Below are 21,654 nucleotides of genomic sequence, written 5' to 3'. Positions count from 1 at the left end.
TAATTGTAAGTAAAAGCCTAAAGATTCGTGTCCAAGTATATACACAGAGCATGACCAACAGAAAAACAGTCAATTGTAATGTATCTTCTACACGAGTATGTAATATTTTCAAGACTTCCACTTTGCTACAAAATATTTTTACACCCTATTGAAACATATGATAGAATAAAAGATTTCTTTGTGCATTCAGTATTAATGCCTAGTTAAAAAAGATTTACTGTTAACTGAGCTAAACAATAGCCAGAAAAACTTCAAGAATTTGATGCTTTCTTCCCTGCAAGGATCATTGAAATCTGGAGACCTCTACTGAAAGCCTGGTTGAAGAGCAGCCGCGTCTGGAACTCTGATACAAATGGGAACCAAGACAAAACAACAATTGGCGCGAATATGAACAGTCCCATAATGCATTCGTATGCCCTTGCCAATTCCATTACTGAATCCCAAACTCCGAGCCCCTTAAAACACGGTCTGCATGCCTGACCAATCTTTGAACATGAAGAAAGAGATTAAGTCACAAAGGTATATATCACAGTCAGATGCTCTTACAAATATTTTACTATCTTTGAAAATGTTAATTTCAGCTTCTTCAGGTGACAGCTTTAAAACATGCTAGTCCATTAGCAATAGAATTTTCACTTCATTCTAGTAGCTTATTGGAGAAAGAGAGACGAAAGTTGCTATAGTAGGATTCCATGAATTGGAAAACAATATTAAGAGAGACATTGGATAGTAGATGAGTTAAAGTCGACTTACATTTCAAAGTAAACCAAATTGAAAGAATGTAAGATGGGGGATTGTTAGAAGGGGATCCAGGATTTAAGCTCTAGGGTTCAACCTTTAAGATTTTTAGTATCGAACTCATTGTATTTTTAAGGTTAAGGGTTCAAACCTACTATTTGTTACAATTTTACTACATTTTTGTACATAAATTTATTGACCGCATCAGATGAACCCGGCGGCATAACACTCCATCCGCCCCTGGGGATTGTAATTTAAATTTTGCTATTTCACCACAGCCCGAGAACGAACCATATTAGCAAGTAAATAGAACAGTAATGATGATCCAAATGATATGCAAAAGAAATGAACTTACAAGAAGAATGCCCCAGCCAGTCGGCACAAAGGCAAGAATGGCAGCAAATAGATCAGTCATGGTGAGGCCACAAACAACAAATAACACGGTCATGACAGATACAAAACCAAGGAATAGAAGTGCTTTCAGAATTCTGAACATGAGCTGAAAATCAGTCCCAAATCTTCGTCTGCCCATTGATACCATCTATAGCAAGCAAGATAACAAGAAGCAGCATCAGATAAACACATTTAGGCCAACATAAGCATATGCATAGTTGTTTTCATAATATTTCGCACATCGAGTTCAAGCATATAGAAAGGTGCAATATGAATTACTCTGATAGATACTGTCGATGAAGCAGATATTTTGCAATTGAAAAAAACTAGATATTCTGTAAATAGATATAACTAGGAAAGATATAACTTTGCAATCTGGATTAACCAAGCCCCTGCATCTAGCTGACTAGCTGTGAACAACTTTTGAAAGGTGTCTGCTCCTTAGTACAGATATAATTTTTCTATCTGAGCAGTCACCATATTACTCTATTGTAATTTTTGTCTGCATCTACTTGATGCCTTTTAATGAAAGCTCTATTACTTCATCAAAAAAAAAAAAAAAAGGAAAGATAAAACTCTGCAATCTGTTGAAACAGCATTTCACCCCCATCAACAGTAAGACTATGGTAAATGTGATTCCTTCGGCCACTTCCTATATATTAGTTTAGTTAAGTTGTAAGGTGTCAAACACGTTAAGAGGTAAATACCTTTAAGACGAGAAGAGCGGTTAGCATAACAAACCAAGAAAGTCCATACACCTGTATGAGATGATTTAATGGAAACCATAAGACTCTTCTCCAAAAAGGAGAAACAAAAGTTAAAAGGAAAGAATGACAAGTAAAGCTCTTACCAGTAGACTTCTGCTGCCATGAGCTATATCAAGATGATAGACAATTCCATATTGGTAAATAAAAAAGCGGAAGGAAAGGATTATGTCAATCACTCTACCCCTAAAATTTGTGTGTTTTAGATGTTCCTGCTCTCCATTCCACCAAGATTCCCAACTTTTATCCGGCGAAATCCCAATACCTCCACGATTTCCCATCCACCTCTTCCAATCTGTCCAATCATCTACCGTCTTTTGCCAGTCGAAACCAGATGGATTGAAGACAAAAGGAGCAAACAACCAGGAAGCTACCAAGAACCACATTGAAATAGTAACAAACCAATACAACTGTGAATCGCGATATGATTCCCCATAAACTTCATAGACAATTAACAGCATAAACAGCTCAAGCCCCTTGACAAAGTGACTGCGAGAATACATCCTGTAGTTATCTGCGTACTTTGCATGAAAAACAACAAAGCCACGACCAGTAGCTCGATATTTAGAACCTCCATGCAAGATTGTTCTACCGTAATAATGTGCTTTTGTTCCGAGTTGGAATGTAAAAAATACAGAAGCAAGCTGCAGCTGCATAATTATAAAATCACCCAGGGCCGTGCGAAATCCTCTCTCCAACCCAATTTCCATTACCATAGGGAGTACAAGCAACAATCCCAGCTGAAATACAGACGACGTAGCCATAGCCTCTTCAAGAGCTTTGGACTGACGAACAGTAGGATCCTCCAAAATTCGCCTTTCCAACCCACTCAAGACCATATATAAGCGTCCATAGAGAAACACATAGACAGTAAGCACAGTAACCTGGAAAATTGAGACTCCAGAATAAAACTCCGGTTGCAGCAGAAATAAATGGCAACAACAAGCTTGAAACTGAAGGAGACAGAAGCTCAATTTTTTTCGAGGACTGGATAACTACTGCTAGTTTAGAAACAAGAGAAAATAAAAGTATCTGGACTTCCTTGAAGATAACTAAAGGTAAGGAAACCAGCAGTCGGAGTAAGTACAACATAGTCTGCATAGAGAGCTCAATTCATTCACATGAATGAAATACTTAACACATGAAGTCCAGTTTTCACCATTTAACCAAGTTTATGATTTTCTGTACAGCTGAAGGAATTAGGTTAGCTTTTTAATGAAAATTAATCTTTCATATAGTACAGTAGTAGAGCTGCAAGTCACAAGCAATAAATGCAGGGACAAGCCCAGGACTTATTTCTTTATCCTATTTTGTATTCCAAATACTAGAACTATGATCTGATGGTTAAATAATTTGTTACTTAGAATTGTGTCCTAAATTTGTTTACTGCATACTCATGAACAGATACAAAACGTTCAGAAACAAAATGTGCAAGGAGCATGAGGCTTCACATCTGTACCAAATCATGAGCCCCGGTACATAATTTCATGGGTCCTAATTTCTGATTTTCCCCCTTCTGTTTTAGGAATGCCGGAAGATAGGGTATTAACAAAACAAAAAAAGAGAGAGGGGGGGGGGGGGGTATGATATGCCTGAAATGGGGAACCATTCTCTGGGGCTGTTTGGATAGCACAAAACACAAACTGCTTGAAGCAGTTCTAAACATTCATCTCTATCAAGATAAACAGATTGAAGTTGAAATAATGTGCTTTAAAAATTAGCCTCTTAAATGTTTAAGCAAAGTTCTCTACATAATCATCAGCACTTAATCAAGCCTCCAAAAAAATAAAGAGACGCTGCATGAATCTATAAGTATGTGCTTTTCTGTTACTTTTTCTTTTTTATTCATCAACTTCTTTCATATGTGCGTTCCAAAAATTTTATTTCTCATTACTTTTCTTTGGTAATATTTCAGCTATATAGATAATGTCATGCATCAGTTATGCTATATCAGCTAGCATTGTTTACTCGTGCAAAATATTGTTGTTGACTTAGTTTTTGACCACAACAGCTAGCCAGAAACCCTGTCTGATTCCATCAGTCAGATAGTCAAAGATTTCATGTAATGAAGTGTATGCATAGAACTAAGAGCAGTTTGCATACCATGCTACTGAAGTAGAAACCAACTGTGGTGAAGTAGAATGACAACATCCTGTAGAAGTCAAATCGACGCCCAAGCCTATAGACATCACGGCTCAGTGTCTGTTCTCCGTTTCCATTAGCCACCTTTGCCTCAAATTGAGAGATCTGATTCATCCCCACATCACGACCCTTCCCTACTTGGATGTATTCATGATGTGTTACGAATCCTCCTCGTAAAGTTGAATTATAACCTGAAGATGCACCCCAGTTAAGTACCCAAAAAATGCAGTAGCACTGTCACCGTTAAAGAGTACTATCTCACCTGAAAAAATATCTTCACTTAGGTTAATTGTTTTAGAAGCTTTACTAACACCACCCCTTGTTACATGAAAGATTCTGTCGAAAATATCAGGATGACCATAATGAAATCTTACCCTGTGAAATTTAAAAAGAGTAAAAACAAAAGTTATGAGACAATCTTTGAAAAGAGAGAAATCAAAACAATAAAGTAGCACGAGTTAATTGCACTTAAAATAATGTAGTAATCATTTCACCGCAATTGGAATAAAAGGTATGCTCGCAGTTGGAAAGGCAAGAGGCCACAGGAAGAAGCATCAAATAAAGCTTCTAATTAATGATCTATATGTAACGAACATTAGCAGCTTCTGGTAACCTACTCTGTATCAGTGGAGAACCTACTTCATTTGAAGGTTAGTAAGAAGACTCACCTTAATGGGTTTGCCAAAACTCTTTGTCCAATGGTTACAAAACTGGTCTCCTGATTGGACATGAACCAAGCAAGCGAAGAGACACTACAACACAAAGGACACAGTAAGCACTTCTATAACCATGTAAGCAATCAAGGACTTGTAACATCAAATATTGCAAACCTTCCGGTAAAAATATGCTCCCTTAAACCTAGTATTGTCGGTTTTCGCTGCCTATGAGGCTTCAAGAATTCCTCCAATACATTCCTCATCTTGAAAGCTTCTTCAAAATAATTATCCTAGAAGAAAAAGGAGTAAGACTCCTTGTACATTATAATGAAGAAGCAGAAAAAATTGAAACTTACTTGATTCATATCTATGGTTTGTAATGCTTCTCCACGAGTAAAAATGATGGCATGATTTTGATTTTCAGGTTTCCCTTCCCCAATTTTAGGAGGACCAGGAAGCTTGATACGGTATATTTCCTAGCATGGTAGCACAAGAAAACACTGCTTGTTCCAGTTATATGAAGACAGAAAGATCTTACTTTAGTAAGGAAAACTTTTGCGCAAATAACAAATCATTGAGAAAAAAGCATTTGTTAAAAAAAATTCTTTGTTTTCCTTCGCAGTCACACTCATACCTCATCCAATTTATCACCTCCCTTAACCAGTACGGAGTAGTAAACCTTCTCGGACTTCCCATTAAAAGTTTCATCACGCTCATCTATGTAAGCAACACGTAAAGATGGATACCTGAAAGGTTGAGAATAGAATTAACGAAACCACCTATTTCCAACTAGTAGAGTACTCAGATATTCCAACTTACGTCAACATGAGATTCAGAATATTGACATAACAACTACGGTCTCGCTGTTCACTGGATTTCTTCTGAGCACCATAGATTTGACAAGACACAACATAGGTGAACTTCAGATCTGCCAATGCCTGTGCACGCTCCTTCAGTGCTCTGTAATCTGTTTGATTCATATCAATGATTCGATAACCTCCAAAAATTGCTGCAAAGTAAAGAGTAGATAGTTAGCACCAACCACATCCAACTCACAGTCTCACGTATGTATCAGTACACAATGAAACAAAAAGATTCAAGTAGCACCTTTGTCCTCTGCAAAATCTAGAAAGTACTGAAGCTCAAGAGCCTCCCTGTAGTACATCATTCCTCTCACTGGAATTTCACGAGCACAATAGAAGAAGAGAGCATAGTTGAGTGAAAACAAAATATACTGTCAGAAGTTGCATGAAATATCAGATATGTTATTGCTATTTGACCTGTCCTTGCAAGTGTCTGTCCTCTGTAAGATACCCAGTAACGAATCAATTCATTCCTGTCTTTATTTAAGCATCCCATCTTAGGATCATTGATGCGGTCCTCAAAATTTTTCCATTGATCTATTTCATGGCCAAATAAAAACAACTAAGTCTAGTGCTTTATCTGTGTTGCAATGCGATACAGCAATTAACAAGCCACAGATTACACACTCACCTGGATATATCTTCTGAAGGTAAAACAGAGTGGTAATACCATCCTCATTTTCCTTGTTAAGTTCTTCATCAGAATAGAGAACATCTTCATTATAGTAAGGAGTCAAGACACTGGACAAATAAACAAAAATATTGAAATCAGTTCTGCATTTGCAGCACAGCAAGCAGACACGTCGTTGCAACATGAGAAAATAGTATGAAACATGAATATCAAGCAATATAAGATATTTAGAGGAAAAATTTGAAAGTAACACGCATGGTAAGTAGAGAATTGGTGTTTTCAGAACCAATCAAGTGAACAAACGAAAGAAGAAGTCTCTCAAGTGCCTGTTGTCATTCATTTAATATATGAAAGTGAGTGCCCATATTTTCTACAAAAATTTCTTTTCTATTGTCGTTTTTTCCCCTCAAAATCCTCGTACCACAGCTGTCAAATATCTGTACGGTGTCTGTGTGTCCATAACAGAGGACAAGCATCTGCTGATAACTGCTTTTCTAAACCTATTAATAAGGGAGTGTACTCCCTTTATCCCCAAAACTTGATCTGCTCTTCTTTTTAGTCATTCGTAAGGAACTCGCATTTTATCATTATAGAAATAATTTCTCTGTCCAATGTTCAATGTATTATAATCATACAGTATTCTATATCATGCCATACTTGATGTCACAATTTCAACTAACTACTCAGACTTCAAACTATAGTTTTAAGTACTACAAACTCAAAATATCATCTGTACAAACAGTTTACTCTTAGTTTCATTTTTAATTGAACAGTGAGTTGAAAAATGAAAGAGTGAGCACTTTCCTCTACAATTAAAGATCCATTCAAGTTGTATACGGAGCATAATAGTGGACAAGCATCTTCTAATTTATTGTTCACTTAAAACTGTAAGTTGGAAGATGCTGAAAACTGAAGGAGTCAGCATTCAGCCCATCAGTAACAAATTCTATAAAGGTTTGCTTTGTGTCACTACAAGATTCATTTGTCAAACTACCACTTTAGCAGTGTGGCAGACCAACATAACTTTAGTTCTTGATATATAGCTTTAGGGATGGCAATGGCGCAGTACGGGGCGGGGCGGGTTTGAAGCTTATGCGGCGCGGGGCGAGGCGGGGTGGGGGAGCTCTGATGCGGGTGCGGGTTGGAAAATAAAAAATGATAAGCGGGGCGGGTCAAAGATTTCAATCTTTTTTTGGTATTCAGGAGCTCGCTGGTTTTTCGTATCTAATGAAGCCAGCCATATATTATCGCCATTAAACTGATTTTATCTTAAGTTCCTTACAGTTTGTATAATATAATATTGTCACATAATCTCTTGATCATATCACCCATAATGAAATCGGTATTCCCAGTCTACACAACGAATACAAGAGAAAATTGCTTTGGTTTATTAACTTTAAGGAATCAATCATGTACAGGACTGGAATATGTTGTCCTATTTTTCTATTAGTTTGTTTTCTTAGTTTTCAGTTTAATTGTTGGCATCTTTATTGGTTTTGATTGGTTGTTTCAAATTATAATTTTCTCTGCAATATGTAAAAATTATTATATTCTTGTAAATTAAATATTATCTTAAAGAATTTACTTGATAAGTCTAAAGGAGTTGGACAAGAAGTTTTTAAGAATGATAAATATTAACTTCATAGATACTTCATTTTTATAAAACTTGAAACAGAAAAATCCAGCCGAGATATTAAAATTTGAAACATGTTAAATTGCATGCTTTTTGATAAATAACAAAGTGAAAAAAGAAAAAATATATATATAAAAGAAAAGAAAACTTAAGCGGGGCGGGGCGGGTTTATGTTGGGCGGGGAGGTTTAAAAAACTGAAAAATACTATGTTGGGGGGGGGGGGGGGGGGTTAAGCTCAACCCGCCCCACCCCATTGCCACTCCTATATAGCTTCAGCAATGCTGCATAAAGAACAACATCTGGGGAATGCTTCATAAAATAAAATAAAAGACATAAAATTCACCAGCAAAGCAATAAAGGTCCTTTAATTCTAGCTCAGAACTAACCTGAAAGAAAGCATATTACGAACTTTTGGAGCATCTGGCATTTTCATAAAAAGGGAGTTTGCGAAAAAGGTCATTCGACGGCGAGCATCCAAATTCGTTGGCACATTAATTGCAGACTCTTTCACAGTCAACAATAAATTAAGCCTGATAACCTATAGAACAAATGTGGTACAGAAGAGCCAGATAAAAAGCATTAGTAAGATATAAGAGCGTGATTTAAAGAATTAACAAAGAAACAAAGCTCAGATTTCAAAATACCTTTTCCCTCCAAGATCTGTTATGAGTAAGATAGATATTTATCCTTTCAAATATCTGCTCCTTTCTGTCAACCTGGTGAGCTCTCGCCAGAATTCTAGGGGAAAAAGAAAAGAAAATACAAATTGTACATCAAAACTGAAGATGCTCGTTACAATGCAGACTTGATTGCCTAAATCTCGTGTCCTCTGAGAAAACTACTTTCTGTCAAGAACTTACTCATGGCCATCAACCATAACATCTTGAATGATAATTTCCATGATATCTTGGATAAGGTTAATCATAGGGGATCTTTTCGCCTCTTCATCTTCATAATCAGTCACCTGTAAGTACCATATTAAACACACAGAACGTACTAGCAGACAACTCAACATCCAAAATTTCTTCAAAAAGCAGAAAAATACAGAAGGAAGCATTTAGAACTAGTTAGTTGTGTTTGTACAAATACATGTATTGCACTAACCAGCAGATTCAAGAATCTCTCCAATTTATCATTCAGTAAGGGCAACCCACTCATCCGAAATTTCCTTAAGAACCTTTTTTCTTTTATGCTGTCATCTATTTCTTTGCGTATCTGCTCCACAACCCTATAAAAGAGACCAAATTCCAAGTGGTCATATGGCTTCTTCGCGACAAATTACAGGAAAACTGTATGACAAGTATGGACCTGAACCTTCAGCATTAGATAGTCCGAAAAATAAACAAAAAAATAGTACTTGAAAATGCCTTACATCTTGTCATCTTTGTTTTCCAGAATGCCGACCAGCAAATATCTGAGTGTCTCATAGCATTCAATCACTGCAGAGCGCATAAAATCATCACTTTTAATCTTCCGGAACAGGTCAGCATCTTCTTTTCCCCTGAAATCTTTTGCCATATCCAGTGCTATTGGAATCTAATAAGAATCAGGTGAAAAAACTGAGCCAAAAAAGGAACTTCGCAATGATCTAAAATAAACAACAGGAATCAAGTATCACCTTACTAGCGAGCAAGAAAGGAGGCCACTGAATAACAGAGACTTCACTTGATGAATAGGGTACAAGAAGCAGATCTCTTTCCCTGGCAGTTCACAGCAACAAAGGAATCACCAACTTAATTTTAAAGTGCATAACTACCAAAATCTATTCACTAAGTTCGGAGCATAATGAACTTCAGGCATAGTCCCCACTTATGGTTGATGAGATCCTCCATCCGCAAGGAAAGTATGAACTCATTCCACATCTGAGAGAACTTCGCAATGTTCTTCCTTTCCAAAGAATCATCCTACCACCGTAACACAAAGTTCAGCAGAACTAAAAATAGTTAAAGAAGAACTAAGGAGTTGTGATGATGCAAGAATATGGGAGCATCAATTTGCATACATAAGTAAGTGCTACCTGATGTCTATGTTTTCTTTCAGCTTTTGAAGATGGCACAAGACGTTCACTAAAAGCTGAAGGAATTGACTCAAACCGTGACCGTAACATCCCTAGCGTCCTTATCTGAAAAACAAAAAAGTAGAAATAGTTAACAGTGTGACAATTTTTTTAAAGAGGAACCAGAAAGATTCAGTCCAAGAAACGATTCATCGCTTCAATAGAATTAACCAACCTCGCCGAGGTGGCTGAATGCACCATAGATCCCTCCAACAATTGTAGAGAATATAGCATACCAAATTTGTGTGTCCATGAAATAGACCTGCAGGCAATCCACATCTCTTAGAACTCAACATCAGATTGTCATTCTCAAGTGGTTTTTCTTCCATAACATACCAGAAGAATTGGCGCCCATATGACAATCACTACTCCAATGTTATGTGGCACTGAATAACATTCAAATTCGAAATGATTAAGCACATGTTGGCAACAAAGCAAGGTCAAAGATTTTCGGACAAAGACTTACTATGTGGAAAGAACTCATGCCAGTCAAAGCTTGTGACTCTTATATCCATAATTGTCTTGGTAGGCTGCACTAATGGCAATATCTGCAGGGAAAGGCAAAAAGAGACACGAAGGAAACAAGAACAATCCAATTAAGAACCATCACGTACTGAAAAGACAGAGAGATCTGAGGAAAATTGAAGTTTCAGCTTGACTTTCTTTCATTTTCTTCTTCTTGAAGAAACAAACGGAGTGGACGCTTTTGTCAATTGAAGTTCCAAATAACACCGTTAGTCTTAAGTAATGCTTCTGAAGCAGCACATATTAGTCTATTGAGAGAGAAATTGGTCTTAGAAATAATTCAGAATTGACATTAAAGTGCAACATCAGAAAAACTGATCCCTAACCTTGTAGTGCAAGCCAACCATGCACCATAGTTTCTAAGAACATCTTAGTTTGAACAGCTAGAACTAAATAACCAATACTCCTAAAGGGACAAAAGGTGTCGCAGATAGAGTTGAATAATGTGTGGTAGTCCTTTCGGAAAAGCCACGTTGAAAGAACATAACACGACGGTTATGCGGAAGTAGAATGCAACGTGGACAAGTCTATTCACAACAGTCTAACGATGTGGCAATCCACGTCGACAGTATCATTAAGACAACCTTTTGATGACATAGCAGTCACGTCAGAATCACGTGGATTGCATGTTATGTAGGAACCCACGACAGTTATACAAGTTTTCGTTTACATATTTTTTAAAATTTATTTTTTCTCACATGTGGAATAAGGTAGTCATAAAGATAACCACTCCTCAGACATGCTAAAATGGATTTACAAGGAGAAAAGGAATAATAGAGCTTAAGGAAAACATTACCTCAACATAGTAGCTGAATGCGAGCTTGCTAATGATGAGCATGATCCAGAAGAGAGTGTACCTGAGCAAATAAAATGAGGGAATGAAATGTTAGATCAGTTCGCTGCACCAAACATATTACTAGTATTCACTACAACCCATTAACCTTTCCCCACATCCACACACAGAATACGAAAAACGAATACGAAAGGAACAGAAGAATAGAAATGCTATCAGAAAAGACTTGTTTATATGTGTAAAGATATAAGACAAATGAGTTCTTACTTTAAAAGGGAGAACATGTCTTCGTGCATGCCTCTTCCAACATAAAGCTTAGGCTGGAAACACTATAGCTATTAGACAAATGTGACAGAACTGTCCATACAAGTACCAAAGCGTAAATATGCTGACCTGAGCCCACCACATAAGGAGGGTGATGATTCGCCAATTTGAACGCTCCATGGATTTCCGCAAGAAAGGGAAGAAAAATAGAAAGACAGCCAATATCTCTGGTATCAAGTAAATAGCAACACAGTAGTAATACAGTGACTCATTTTGAATATAACCTCCCAAATTACTCAAGATTCTCAAAACTCCCCCTGGATCCTGAACAGACTTTGAATAAGCAACAGGCATGACAACAACCCAGAATGCGGCAAATGTAAATTTCAGAAGGTAGCGAAGAATCTGCGTAAACTTTAAGCTCCTCCAAGCTCTCAAACTAAGAATTATGTCCAAAGTAGCTGCAGAAAGCACATATCGATGGACCAACGCTCAGCTTCCGAATGAAACAGTCACTACTAAAAGTGGTAAAATCTAGATGCACTCCTTACACTTTCAATAAAAGAGTTCCCGGTGGGCGATAAAGAAAGGAAATTAAATAAGTTAATGCAAGTACCTCTCAACGCGTTAAGAATAGCAGCAGTTATGAAAATGCTCAAGACGCTTTTGAAAACATCCGCGTCAAAAATCACGGACAAAGATCCTGACTGATTCCACGCAATGATAACCATTGCCTGAGAGGGAGTGAAATGAGATCATTACAAATATTTTATAAAGATGACATGAGCTACAACGGAACTTCAATATATTTGCAAGTATAATTTTTTATATTGTAAAAACCCAAGCACCCAACTCAAAATAATGGCAACGCATGTTTAGCCCTTAATATTTATTAACCACCTCAATATCTTCTATAAAAATATTCTTATTCTTAACAACACCATGTGTCAGGTAACACTCTAAGTGATCAGGTAACTGTCAATTGGAGGACTTACTGTGGACATGCAAGGTAAATATATGGCATACCATGTGTCAAGTTAACGAATCTGAACTCTTCAGTCCAGTATCCGTTAAATTCAATGCCAACCCAGAAAAACAAACCCCAAGAATTCAGCAATAGTTAAACCAATAAATTTCGACTCTAATCATCTAAAATACATCAAACAGATTTAAAGAAAGCTATAACATTCGCCTATGTGAGCTTTGCTAAGCAGTGACAGACTTGAAGGAGGAGGCCGCATATGATAAATTTCTAAGAGTCTGAATAAAGCGGAATGAATTCAGATGATTCATCCAGCCAATCCCCGCTAGTTCAGAATCCAGGGCTCAGTTGATCGATGCCTTTTTCATTAATGACCGCGCTTTAGTTGTGTTTTGCCCTTCCCAACAGACTTTAGCCTCTTTTTTTTGCACTTTTTGCCTTTGATAACACTGCTCTTCAACCGCAAAATAGCCAAAGGGTGAATATTTGAATAACTATACATTTCAGTGGCATCTATATGGAGATTTAAATTCTTAGTACGCTTGGTTTTCTAAGTACTGCAGAAGAATAACGGCTTATATCAAATAAAATACTAGAACTATCTTGAAGCACCAGATCCCTTAACATTTACTGGGGAATTTGTAGCACTCAGACCTGCTGAGTAGTTCCATTTCCAAAGAGTGCTTGTACTAACTTATGATGGTTGTGTGGCCTTATTATCTCTGCTTTCTCCTTCACTTCTTTTTACCTTTCATCCCTTGTAAATATGTTCCCACACAGTTTATACTATGAAGACAAGGAAAGAAGAGCGTGCAGATTTTCAAATAAAACATAGCATACCTGAAGTGCCAATATAAAAAATATCCACATCCGGTCAAAACTCCTATAAAGGTGCCAAAAAGTTCGAATTTCAACAAAATTTGTCTTAGGCTTCCTCCCTCCAGTAGCACCATTATTATGTCCCTGATAATCAAGCTATGTTAGTCCAATTATAGAGAAACATGAGAGAATATTGTGTCTAAAACAAAGAAAATGTGAGGACAAAGTAAAGCCAAATTCTACAAGTTTGACAATTTCAGGTATTCTGAACGTCTTAGTTAACTTGCCAAGGAATGTTAGAATATTCACTTCGGAAGTCAAGATACCGACCTGCCAGACTTTCAGAGAAGAGCAATTAAGTACCTTCTTTTCTCCCGGAGTCAAGGATCATGTGTTCTTTTTATATTTTATTTTCCAGTTTTTAACTTTTGGCATATTGGTACAGTAGAAAAAGTTCATTCTCCTTTTCCGCAGCTCCAAAAAACAAAGTTTGTCTAATAAGTTTAACATGGAAGTTATGAGTGAACACTGAACACTTCAAAGCTAAGCATGGTTTATAAGAGAATGAGTATCCAAAACAAAACAATCCTCAACAAGTGGAGCGCCTTATATTTTTAATCGCATTTAAAGAGCAACAAAATTCTCTTAGTTTTACACCTGCTATGTGGAAGTTGGAACTAACTCAAGCTAAGCACTCTTAGTGTTCAAAACTTACTCGGGCAAAGAACTCAAAAAGAATGTACAGTATACAGTGGTTCACATGCTAAAGGTTTGATGACTATTTTTATTCTTAATGCTATTCAAAAGTGATGCAATTTGCTGAGTTCCCACATTGGTGGGTTAAGGGTGATTTGGTCTCTTTATATGGTCTAGGGAAATCCTCACCTCTTGAGCTAGCTTTTGGGGTTGATTTAGGACCAAGGTCCAGTTTCTTATCACAAACTGCTTATTCAAAGAACTTCACTTCCTATTTACATGCAATGTGTGAGTCTAAATATCTCATGTGAATGGGTTGAATTCTGATTCAGGCTCAGGATGCAACATCATGTTAAAGAATCAAATCACCCCATAGAAAACCAATTGGCAGTAAGTGAAGCAGCCAAGATCTTGCCAAAGTAACTTGTGCTCTTCTATTTAACCAGATATAATTGTTTCGTTTTTAAATATATATATAAGTACAAAAGAATATGACATTCTTGAAGTATAATTAATTTTTCTGTTGAGGTAAGGCAGCAAGAGTTGATCCATAGACAACATTTTATGATGGGATCTTGCAAACCAATATCATAACCTTATTTAAGGAAGCATAATTCAATACAATGGAATAATCTAGTGAATAAATTTAATGCCATGAAGAGTTTCGTGCTTCCATTAGAATACAGGAACCTCAGTAATTTAATAGGACTTAAACATAGCTACCCAAGGTCGTCCCAACTACTAAATAATGTCTCTTACGCTATCTCTACAGACATGGTAATATATCTGATAAGAGACACATACCACATTTGCTTTATTTATTTTTTCTGAGTGCACGAAGAAATCAGCTTTTTTGTCCATTGGCCAACCTAGCTTAAAACATTTATCGGACCTGCAAAGGAAGAGTATAAGTCTCTTCTTCCTTAGCCAGCAAAAACAAAAATTATAACATGTTATACAATTGATTACCAAAAGTATTCATTCAGATCATCATAATTTCTCCATGCTGAATGGCTTGCTGTCCCACTCTGGTTTCTCCTAGCTTCCTTTTTCAGCAAAAATAATTCATATAAGGTGATAAACAACAATACTCTGAAGCAAAATAGCACAAATATAGGAGTTACCTTACGAATGACTTCATAAATAGGGGTTACAACATCCCGCAGGAAAGACTCCTCGCCATGGGACACTGGTTGATATGCACCTCCACTGACAGGAAGTACATTGCCAAATAGTATTCCATGCATCTCATGTGCCATCTGATTTTTAGAAGTACAAAAAGCGCACACAATGATCGAGGGTTACTTCTTATACAAATAATGTAGCGCTATTTCTGAAAAAGAACATGGAGAACAATCTCTACAATCCATCAGAAATACTTGTGTGCAATGTGTATAGAACTCTTGCATTACATGTGTGCAATGTGTATAGCACGACTGGACAGTTCACTATGGAGAACTGATCGCATCAATCAAGCATCGCAAAACTGGTCACATTTCATGAAGAGGTCACACGGTAACACTGTACATGTTGTCACGCTGTTCCTCTACGTCCACTTCACCCTTCTAAAAAAACTAAGTGTCCCTTAAGACGTATTTATCTTGGTATTACCGTATTAGTATCATGTCAGTTCTTCAGTGTGTGAGAATAGTGCACATGAAATGGTCCACAAGAGACAACACAAGCAGTGATTGATGTAAACTGACCAGCAGATTCTAGACAAATCCAAGGCATGTACTGAAGATATAGATAGATATCCAAGCAATCCAATATAATAATAGAGAAGCATTATCTCATCTGATAAGAAAGGAAACCTACATTATGGAAGATATAGCAAAGGCATTCTGGCATAAATCGTATATTTGAAGCTTCCCCCCATATAAGAAGATATAGGCCAATGTAAAGAAGCTCCAACTGTAGCTTGTCACAACCCTGAGGAAACCTGAAACACAAGACGTTAAGGCCAGGCAAGAGAAAAATTGCTTCCTGTCCCATTTTTATAATACACTACTACTACCTGAGAATCAAATATATTTTTTACTTCGAGTATGGCTTTTCAAACATCTTCTAAATACGTTTTTGATTATAAAAATTGTGACTTATAGTACGTTTAATACAATTTTTAAGTATGTAAATTTAACGTAAGGAGTAAAGAACTGAGCTTCATATTTACGGCAGCAATGAGCAGGTTTGGAATCTGTACGCTGAACTGATTCATTCACTTTAGGATGAAAGGAGTAATGTAAACATATTTTTTTTTGGAAAAGAAAAAAAAAGAAGCAAACCAATTCAACGTATTCTAGGAGGTTGTGCTTGTAATTTCATAATCGCTACTCGGCTCACCTGAGGTTTGAAGGACAGTGCAAATATTTGCCCCATGATTCATAGTTTTTGAATATCTTATCCTTCAGCTGCTGAACTGTATACATGTCCAACTGCAAAAATGTTCTCTTGGACTCAACTTTCAAGAGAAAAGTGCCAAAAGGGTTGTCTGCTAAGCAGACAAAATAAGTAGAGACCTATATGCATATTTAATCAAACTGGCATAATTATTAAATGAGGAGATACACAGTTACCTGATTATAATTTGCATCTTCCTCCACACTCTTGTTTCTTATATCCATGTTTGCAAGTAGCAATATTAAGTGCTCCCTTTGATTTGCCACATTTGCTTTCTTGATTCCACATAAATCAGCAGCAAGATACAGTCAGATGAAGTTAGGAAATCTCAACTATCAGCATGTTGAAGGAAATGGTACTAGAAGCAATTGAAAAATGCTAAATGCCACATCTTTGTTCTAAGGCATCACAAAGAGTATCGAATGCAATTACAGAACCAAGGCGAACTCAAGGAGGTAGCTTCCTGTAAGGTGGTGTACGTATTCCTGATATACTAAAGTATGCCATAACATATCTCACAGCACCCCCAAGTGTGATGCAATAGAAATTAAAAGAAATCACAGACTAGCAGGTGGTTCGATTTCAACAAGAGAGACTTGCAAAGTGTAGGATTTCATCGAGGAAGAGTTCAAAGTACCTCTGAAGTTCAAACAGAAACTCATGAATTCATGTAAGCATCTTGGTTACATGTATTTGGTAAACACTTCAGAAAACAACTAACTAAATGAGGTCAGATAAGCTTTACATGTTTGAGATTTTTTCTTCACTAGTAAATTCTGCTCATTTCAAACCGGACTCCACACATGCTTCATACAATTTGTTGATGATAGAACGAAGAATTTATCCTGGCTTGAATGCACTGTTATCATCAGACAGCCAAGGGAAGATCCAGGCAGCTATGCATATTAACTGAAGATATCTTCCGCAGCATTCTGTGGGAATTGGGTTTCAAACAAGTGCTACTCATAAGTCGTAGTAATAAAAATGTCGGGAAGTGGTGGGTTTCAGAAAGGAGGTGGTTAAAACACAAACATGTTTCAATGAAACAGATTTCAGATACATGATTTTCTAGGTGGAATGAGTTGAAACAGTAGGGAATGAACTTTCAGATCTAAACTCAACTTTACCCTTCAACTCCCGAAATGGTGACACCAACATCTCATTAACCTGATTCTGCTGTCTAAAACAATATAGCTTCAAAATGAAAATTTACACTGGCGAAGAGCTGAAATGAACATTAACTATTCATCCAGTGTCACCAGTGTCACCTTTTGTACGAGAGATTGTCCCCTTTCAGAACTTGAGATTTTTTTGGTGTGAATGAAAATTTTTGCAATACAAAGCAATGCAACAGCTAATGGCCACTTAAGCATGTTGTCTTACGTAAGACAATTAGTTTTTGAACGCCTGCCTAGAGAGTCATGGTCAGTACTATATTTTACCTGGAAGCCAAAGGCTGAAGCAAGCCATTCGAGTATATCATTTACTGACTTATCCTTGTCATCAGGCATTCTGAGAACAGGAAGATTATCCATATTTCTTATAGCTCGAAGAGCAGCCTTAATCTGATCAAGAAAGACAATTACATCAACCTTTCTGTAATAATAATGATACAGAAGTACTTTTTAATCACACAAAAGGAGCATGCCAGCAAATGAAACTGAGATTAAAGCGAATTTTCGTAAAACCTCAGGAAGTTCCATTATTGCCGGTTTGACCCCAACAGCATAAATAGGAAGAATGTTGTAGTGCTCATAGTATTCTCTTTTCTCTTCGACATCTTTGGCATATCTATGTGTCTGTGAAGAAAAAGACACTAGAGCTTCAAGTTTTCATAAGAGGGATAAGTACTGGAAAAGTCAAAGGACTACATACGAACACAGATCAAACCTCATCATCCACTTTTGAAGAGGGAACCACTGTCCTCAGCACATCATATAGCACACTTGCAATTTGATAGATCTTAGCCATCTCTTCTCTAATAAAGCAACCAAGGTCAACCCGTAATTAAATGAACAGCAGTAGGCCATTACAAAAGAATTCCAAAAAGGACATGAAATTTAGGTTGAAGTCTCACGGTTTCTTTGTTTGATGGCCATCTCTGATATTTTTCTCATAGAAATTCTGGTAGAATTTTTGAATTTCCCTAGGATCATTTCTTGCAAGTTGAGGTTGAGTTTCATCTTCTTCCTACAATCAACAAAAACAGTACAAATTTTGCGCCCTGCTAATCATTGAGAGGATTTCAAAGCTTTTAACACTAAAGACATAGAACATGAACAAATTAAAAGATGAAAATGAACTACTTATTTACGGAAATAATGAATACGGGTACTGTCAAACAAACATGTCAAATGCAAAATATTTGTCACAACCACACAGTTACAACACGTAAACAAGAAAATGGCAGAAACAGGCTTTAACCCCGAGGTTGAAGTAGTATGCACTCCAGACAATGAACACCACTAAAAGGAAAGAACTTATTATTTGGGAACACATTGAGGCCATATCCCAACATAATGGGATATCAGTTGAATTGTGCAGATACTGGCTAAATGTGAAATAATTCCATGAATAGGTTTCAGGGGGAGCCTATTGTAAAACCCAGACAAGTAATCCGCTACAAAGAATCTGCTTAATTCACTCCTCCATGTCAACTTGCGGAAGGTCGTTCCGTCCATATGGCTATACCAAACAACATGTGGGAGACTACACTTAGGGGAGCTTTTTATGATGAACCACAAAGCTTTAACTTGCATATGATGCCCCTACCCTTTCAAGTCTATGTAACAGGTATGTCTTGAATTGACGAACGCCACGCCCACTTGATGTTGGATCCATCCTATGAGCCTTTTCGAAAGCATGGAAGCGACCTAATTTAAAAATATATAAAAAGGAGGAAAAGATGAGAAAGCGTAAACCGAATATCAGTGAAGACAATTACTAGCACCAAGTAAAGATAAGAGAGCATAAAATAACATTGACCTCTCCTCAACATAACAACAACAACATAATACCCAGTGTATTCCCACATTGTGAGGTCTGGGGAGAGTAAAGTGTACGCAGACCTTACCCCTACCTTGTGGAGGTAGAGAGGCAGTTTCCGAAAGACCCTCAGCTCCTGCTATATGACTAATCATGGCACTGCATTGTTTTAAAATATAACCTAGATATCTCCAGTACTAATGATCCACATATGATTTTTGCGCATCCAGTCTCAGTTAAATGAAACCAAAAAAAGCATTCAGGCCCCCCACCAAAAGTCCCCAACATAAACAGTAGGCGCTCTGGTTGTTAAGCATAGGAGGCATGGACAGTACACCGATTTAATTAGAGTCTCTCAAGTAATACATAGACATCATCTTGTGAATCCTAATGTATCTCGCATTATTGAGCAACTTTGAGGTGATCTTCATGCAGACTACAAGAGAAGTGCGCTAGAGATTTTGTCAAGGCCACAATGCGAGACTGTTTTACTGTGTTGCCCTCCCTCATAAGCCACAACTTTTGGGTGCCTCATAATGACTTTTTACTTGGGGAAAACACCAGTTAGAGTTTTCTTCAGCTCCTTCCAAGGCATAAAAGTAGAAATGCTCTCGGCAGCTTTATGCATTGTTAGTCAAACTAAGTTAAAGTAGCTTCAATATGACTGCAATTCAATAAATTTAACATTCTAACCATTAGAACCAAACCTGATCAGCCCACAGGTCAAAACACTGGTGTACATTTTCAGAATTCCACATCATGTGAAGTATACTTGCTATACCTACCACATGCCTTTATAACTAAATAGATAAAGGAACCGCAGGGATGTTCTTTCTAAAAAGTGTGCCTCGAATTACCAATCACTCATCCTATAAATTTTATGAGGTCCCATATGCACTAGTTGATTTCAGATATAACTTGAAAGATTTTCCATGTTTATATTTAACTTGACCGCCATAGAGATCCAAAGTAACCTGTTGTTGGTCATATAACTACAAAAACTAAGGGATTGAATCTTTATTTAAATTAAACATTAGGTGATTTATTCTCATTTGCCTACGTCTTGGTGGGCAAAGTTACTCGGTACTTGTGCTGGGGGAAGTAGCAGGTGCCAGTGGAATATAAAGGGGAGCGCAAGCTAGGCTGGACACCACCAGCATTAGAAAAAAGAAATCTTTATCTCAAATTTAAACTTTAAAATAAGAACTAGGAATTGAAATTAGACACACCCTAAGAGAATTTTATTTTAGTTTATTATACCTATTGACTCCAAATGTAAGTTAAATCCTTGAGTGAATTTCCATGTTAATCATAAGGTACAAAAATTCCAAACAGTAGAACTAAATTATCAAATTAAAGCAATCAGACATCAGAAAAAAAAAATCATGAAAATATCCTTACAGAGATAAGCAACTCTAGGATTTTCTTTTTCGACTTCATTAGCAACACGAAGAATAGGAGCAATGGAGGCTAACGAGGAAGGCACAAGTTCACTATCCAATGAATTTTGATCTTCACCGGCGGCAGGGTCTACCATAGTGGGGGCCTTAGAAACCCGTCTAGACGCCGTTCTAGGCGGTGGGCCCCCTTCCACCTTCGTTCCACTGGTACTCGCCATAATTTCCCCAAATTCTCTGGTTCATTCGCCAGAGTTGTAGTAAAGAAAGACATAATTTGTGTATATATTACTTAGTGTTGTGGAGATACTTTGGATGGAAAGTGGGGGCAAATAGGGAGAGAAGGGGCTTTTTTAGCTTTTGATTTCTCTATGAGCAAGAAAAGAATGTGACTGTGATAGAGTAGTAGAAAGATTTCAAACTTCTTTTTCTTTCTTTTTGTTGGAAAACTTGTTTGTATGCGGGTTTTTGGATTTGCTTTATAGCTTTAATGGTGTGATTGATGAGAGAGATATTGTTAAAGAAATGGGGAGAGAAGAGGGCGCACTTTGCTTTACTTCGACCAAGGAATTTGATACAGACAGCACCCAAAGGCGCTGTAGGAAAAAGAGGAAAGTTTAACGGAGTTTCGTACGTTAATCATTCCCGCGCTTTATTAAAGACTCAATTACGCAATTGAGAAATAAAAGCAAATTAGAATTTTAAATTTGTATCATGATGAGTTCACCTCTTTATTCTTTGTCATAATTAATTAGTCCAGACTTATTGTATGAGTATATACCTATGCGGATTCAGGATTTAAATTTTATGGGTTCAACTTTAGGGGCAGATCATAGTCTTAATTAAGGGGCACGTGAACCCATGGTCTCAGTATCAAATTAGGTATTTTATGTACATATTTTTTTAGAATTAGTCT

The 21,654-nt window shown here is 37.0% G+C and overlaps 1 protein-coding gene across 1 annotated transcript; it reads right to left on the bottom strand.

The window, feature by feature from the left end:
• LOC109239811 (callose synthase 7-like) lies at window positions 1-21,282 on the bottom strand. Its single transcript, XM_019406405.1, has 42 exons — window positions 20,743-21,282; window positions 19,129-19,229; window positions 18,434-18,546; window positions 18,247-18,334; window positions 18,045-18,155; window positions 17,799-17,921; window positions 16,533-16,631; window positions 16,300-16,391; window positions 15,775-15,898; window positions 15,081-15,215; window positions 14,926-15,002; window positions 14,761-14,848; window positions 13,282-13,404; window positions 12,076-12,193; window positions 11,589-11,920; window positions 11,463-11,515; window positions 11,199-11,259; window positions 10,344-10,425; window positions 10,214-10,263; window positions 10,053-10,139; window positions 9,839-9,943; window positions 9,631-9,725; window positions 9,440-9,521; window positions 9,194-9,357; window positions 8,926-9,049; window positions 8,682-8,785; window positions 8,466-8,559; window positions 8,208-8,359; window positions 6,188-6,297; window positions 5,974-6,093; window positions 5,801-5,869; window positions 5,513-5,702; window positions 5,328-5,439; window positions 5,050-5,169; window positions 4,868-4,983; window positions 4,706-4,789; window positions 4,300-4,412; window positions 3,999-4,228; window positions 1,982-2,779; window positions 1,839-1,889; window positions 1,094-1,279; window positions 1-485 (listed from the first exon to the last, which is right to left on the bottom strand). Exons 1-42 carry the CDS (start codon window positions 20,957-20,959, stop codon window positions 252-254), a joined length of 5,727 nt encoding a protein of 1,908 aa, XP_019261950.1. The 5' UTR covers window positions 20,960-21,282; the 3' UTR covers window positions 1-251.
• Between the last annotated feature and the right edge of the window lie 372 nt (window positions 21,283-21,654).

The sequence above is a fragment of the Nicotiana attenuata genome, unplaced genomic scaffold (genome assembly GCF_001879085.1).
Source record: "Nicotiana attenuata strain UT unplaced genomic scaffold, NIATTr2, whole genome shotgun sequence".
In the NCBI taxonomy this organism is placed as follows: domain Eukaryota; kingdom Viridiplantae; phylum Streptophyta; class Magnoliopsida; order Solanales; family Solanaceae; genus Nicotiana; species Nicotiana attenuata.
Note: the sequence above shows the minus strand (reverse complement) of the source record. Positions and strands in the feature narration are given on the sequence as shown.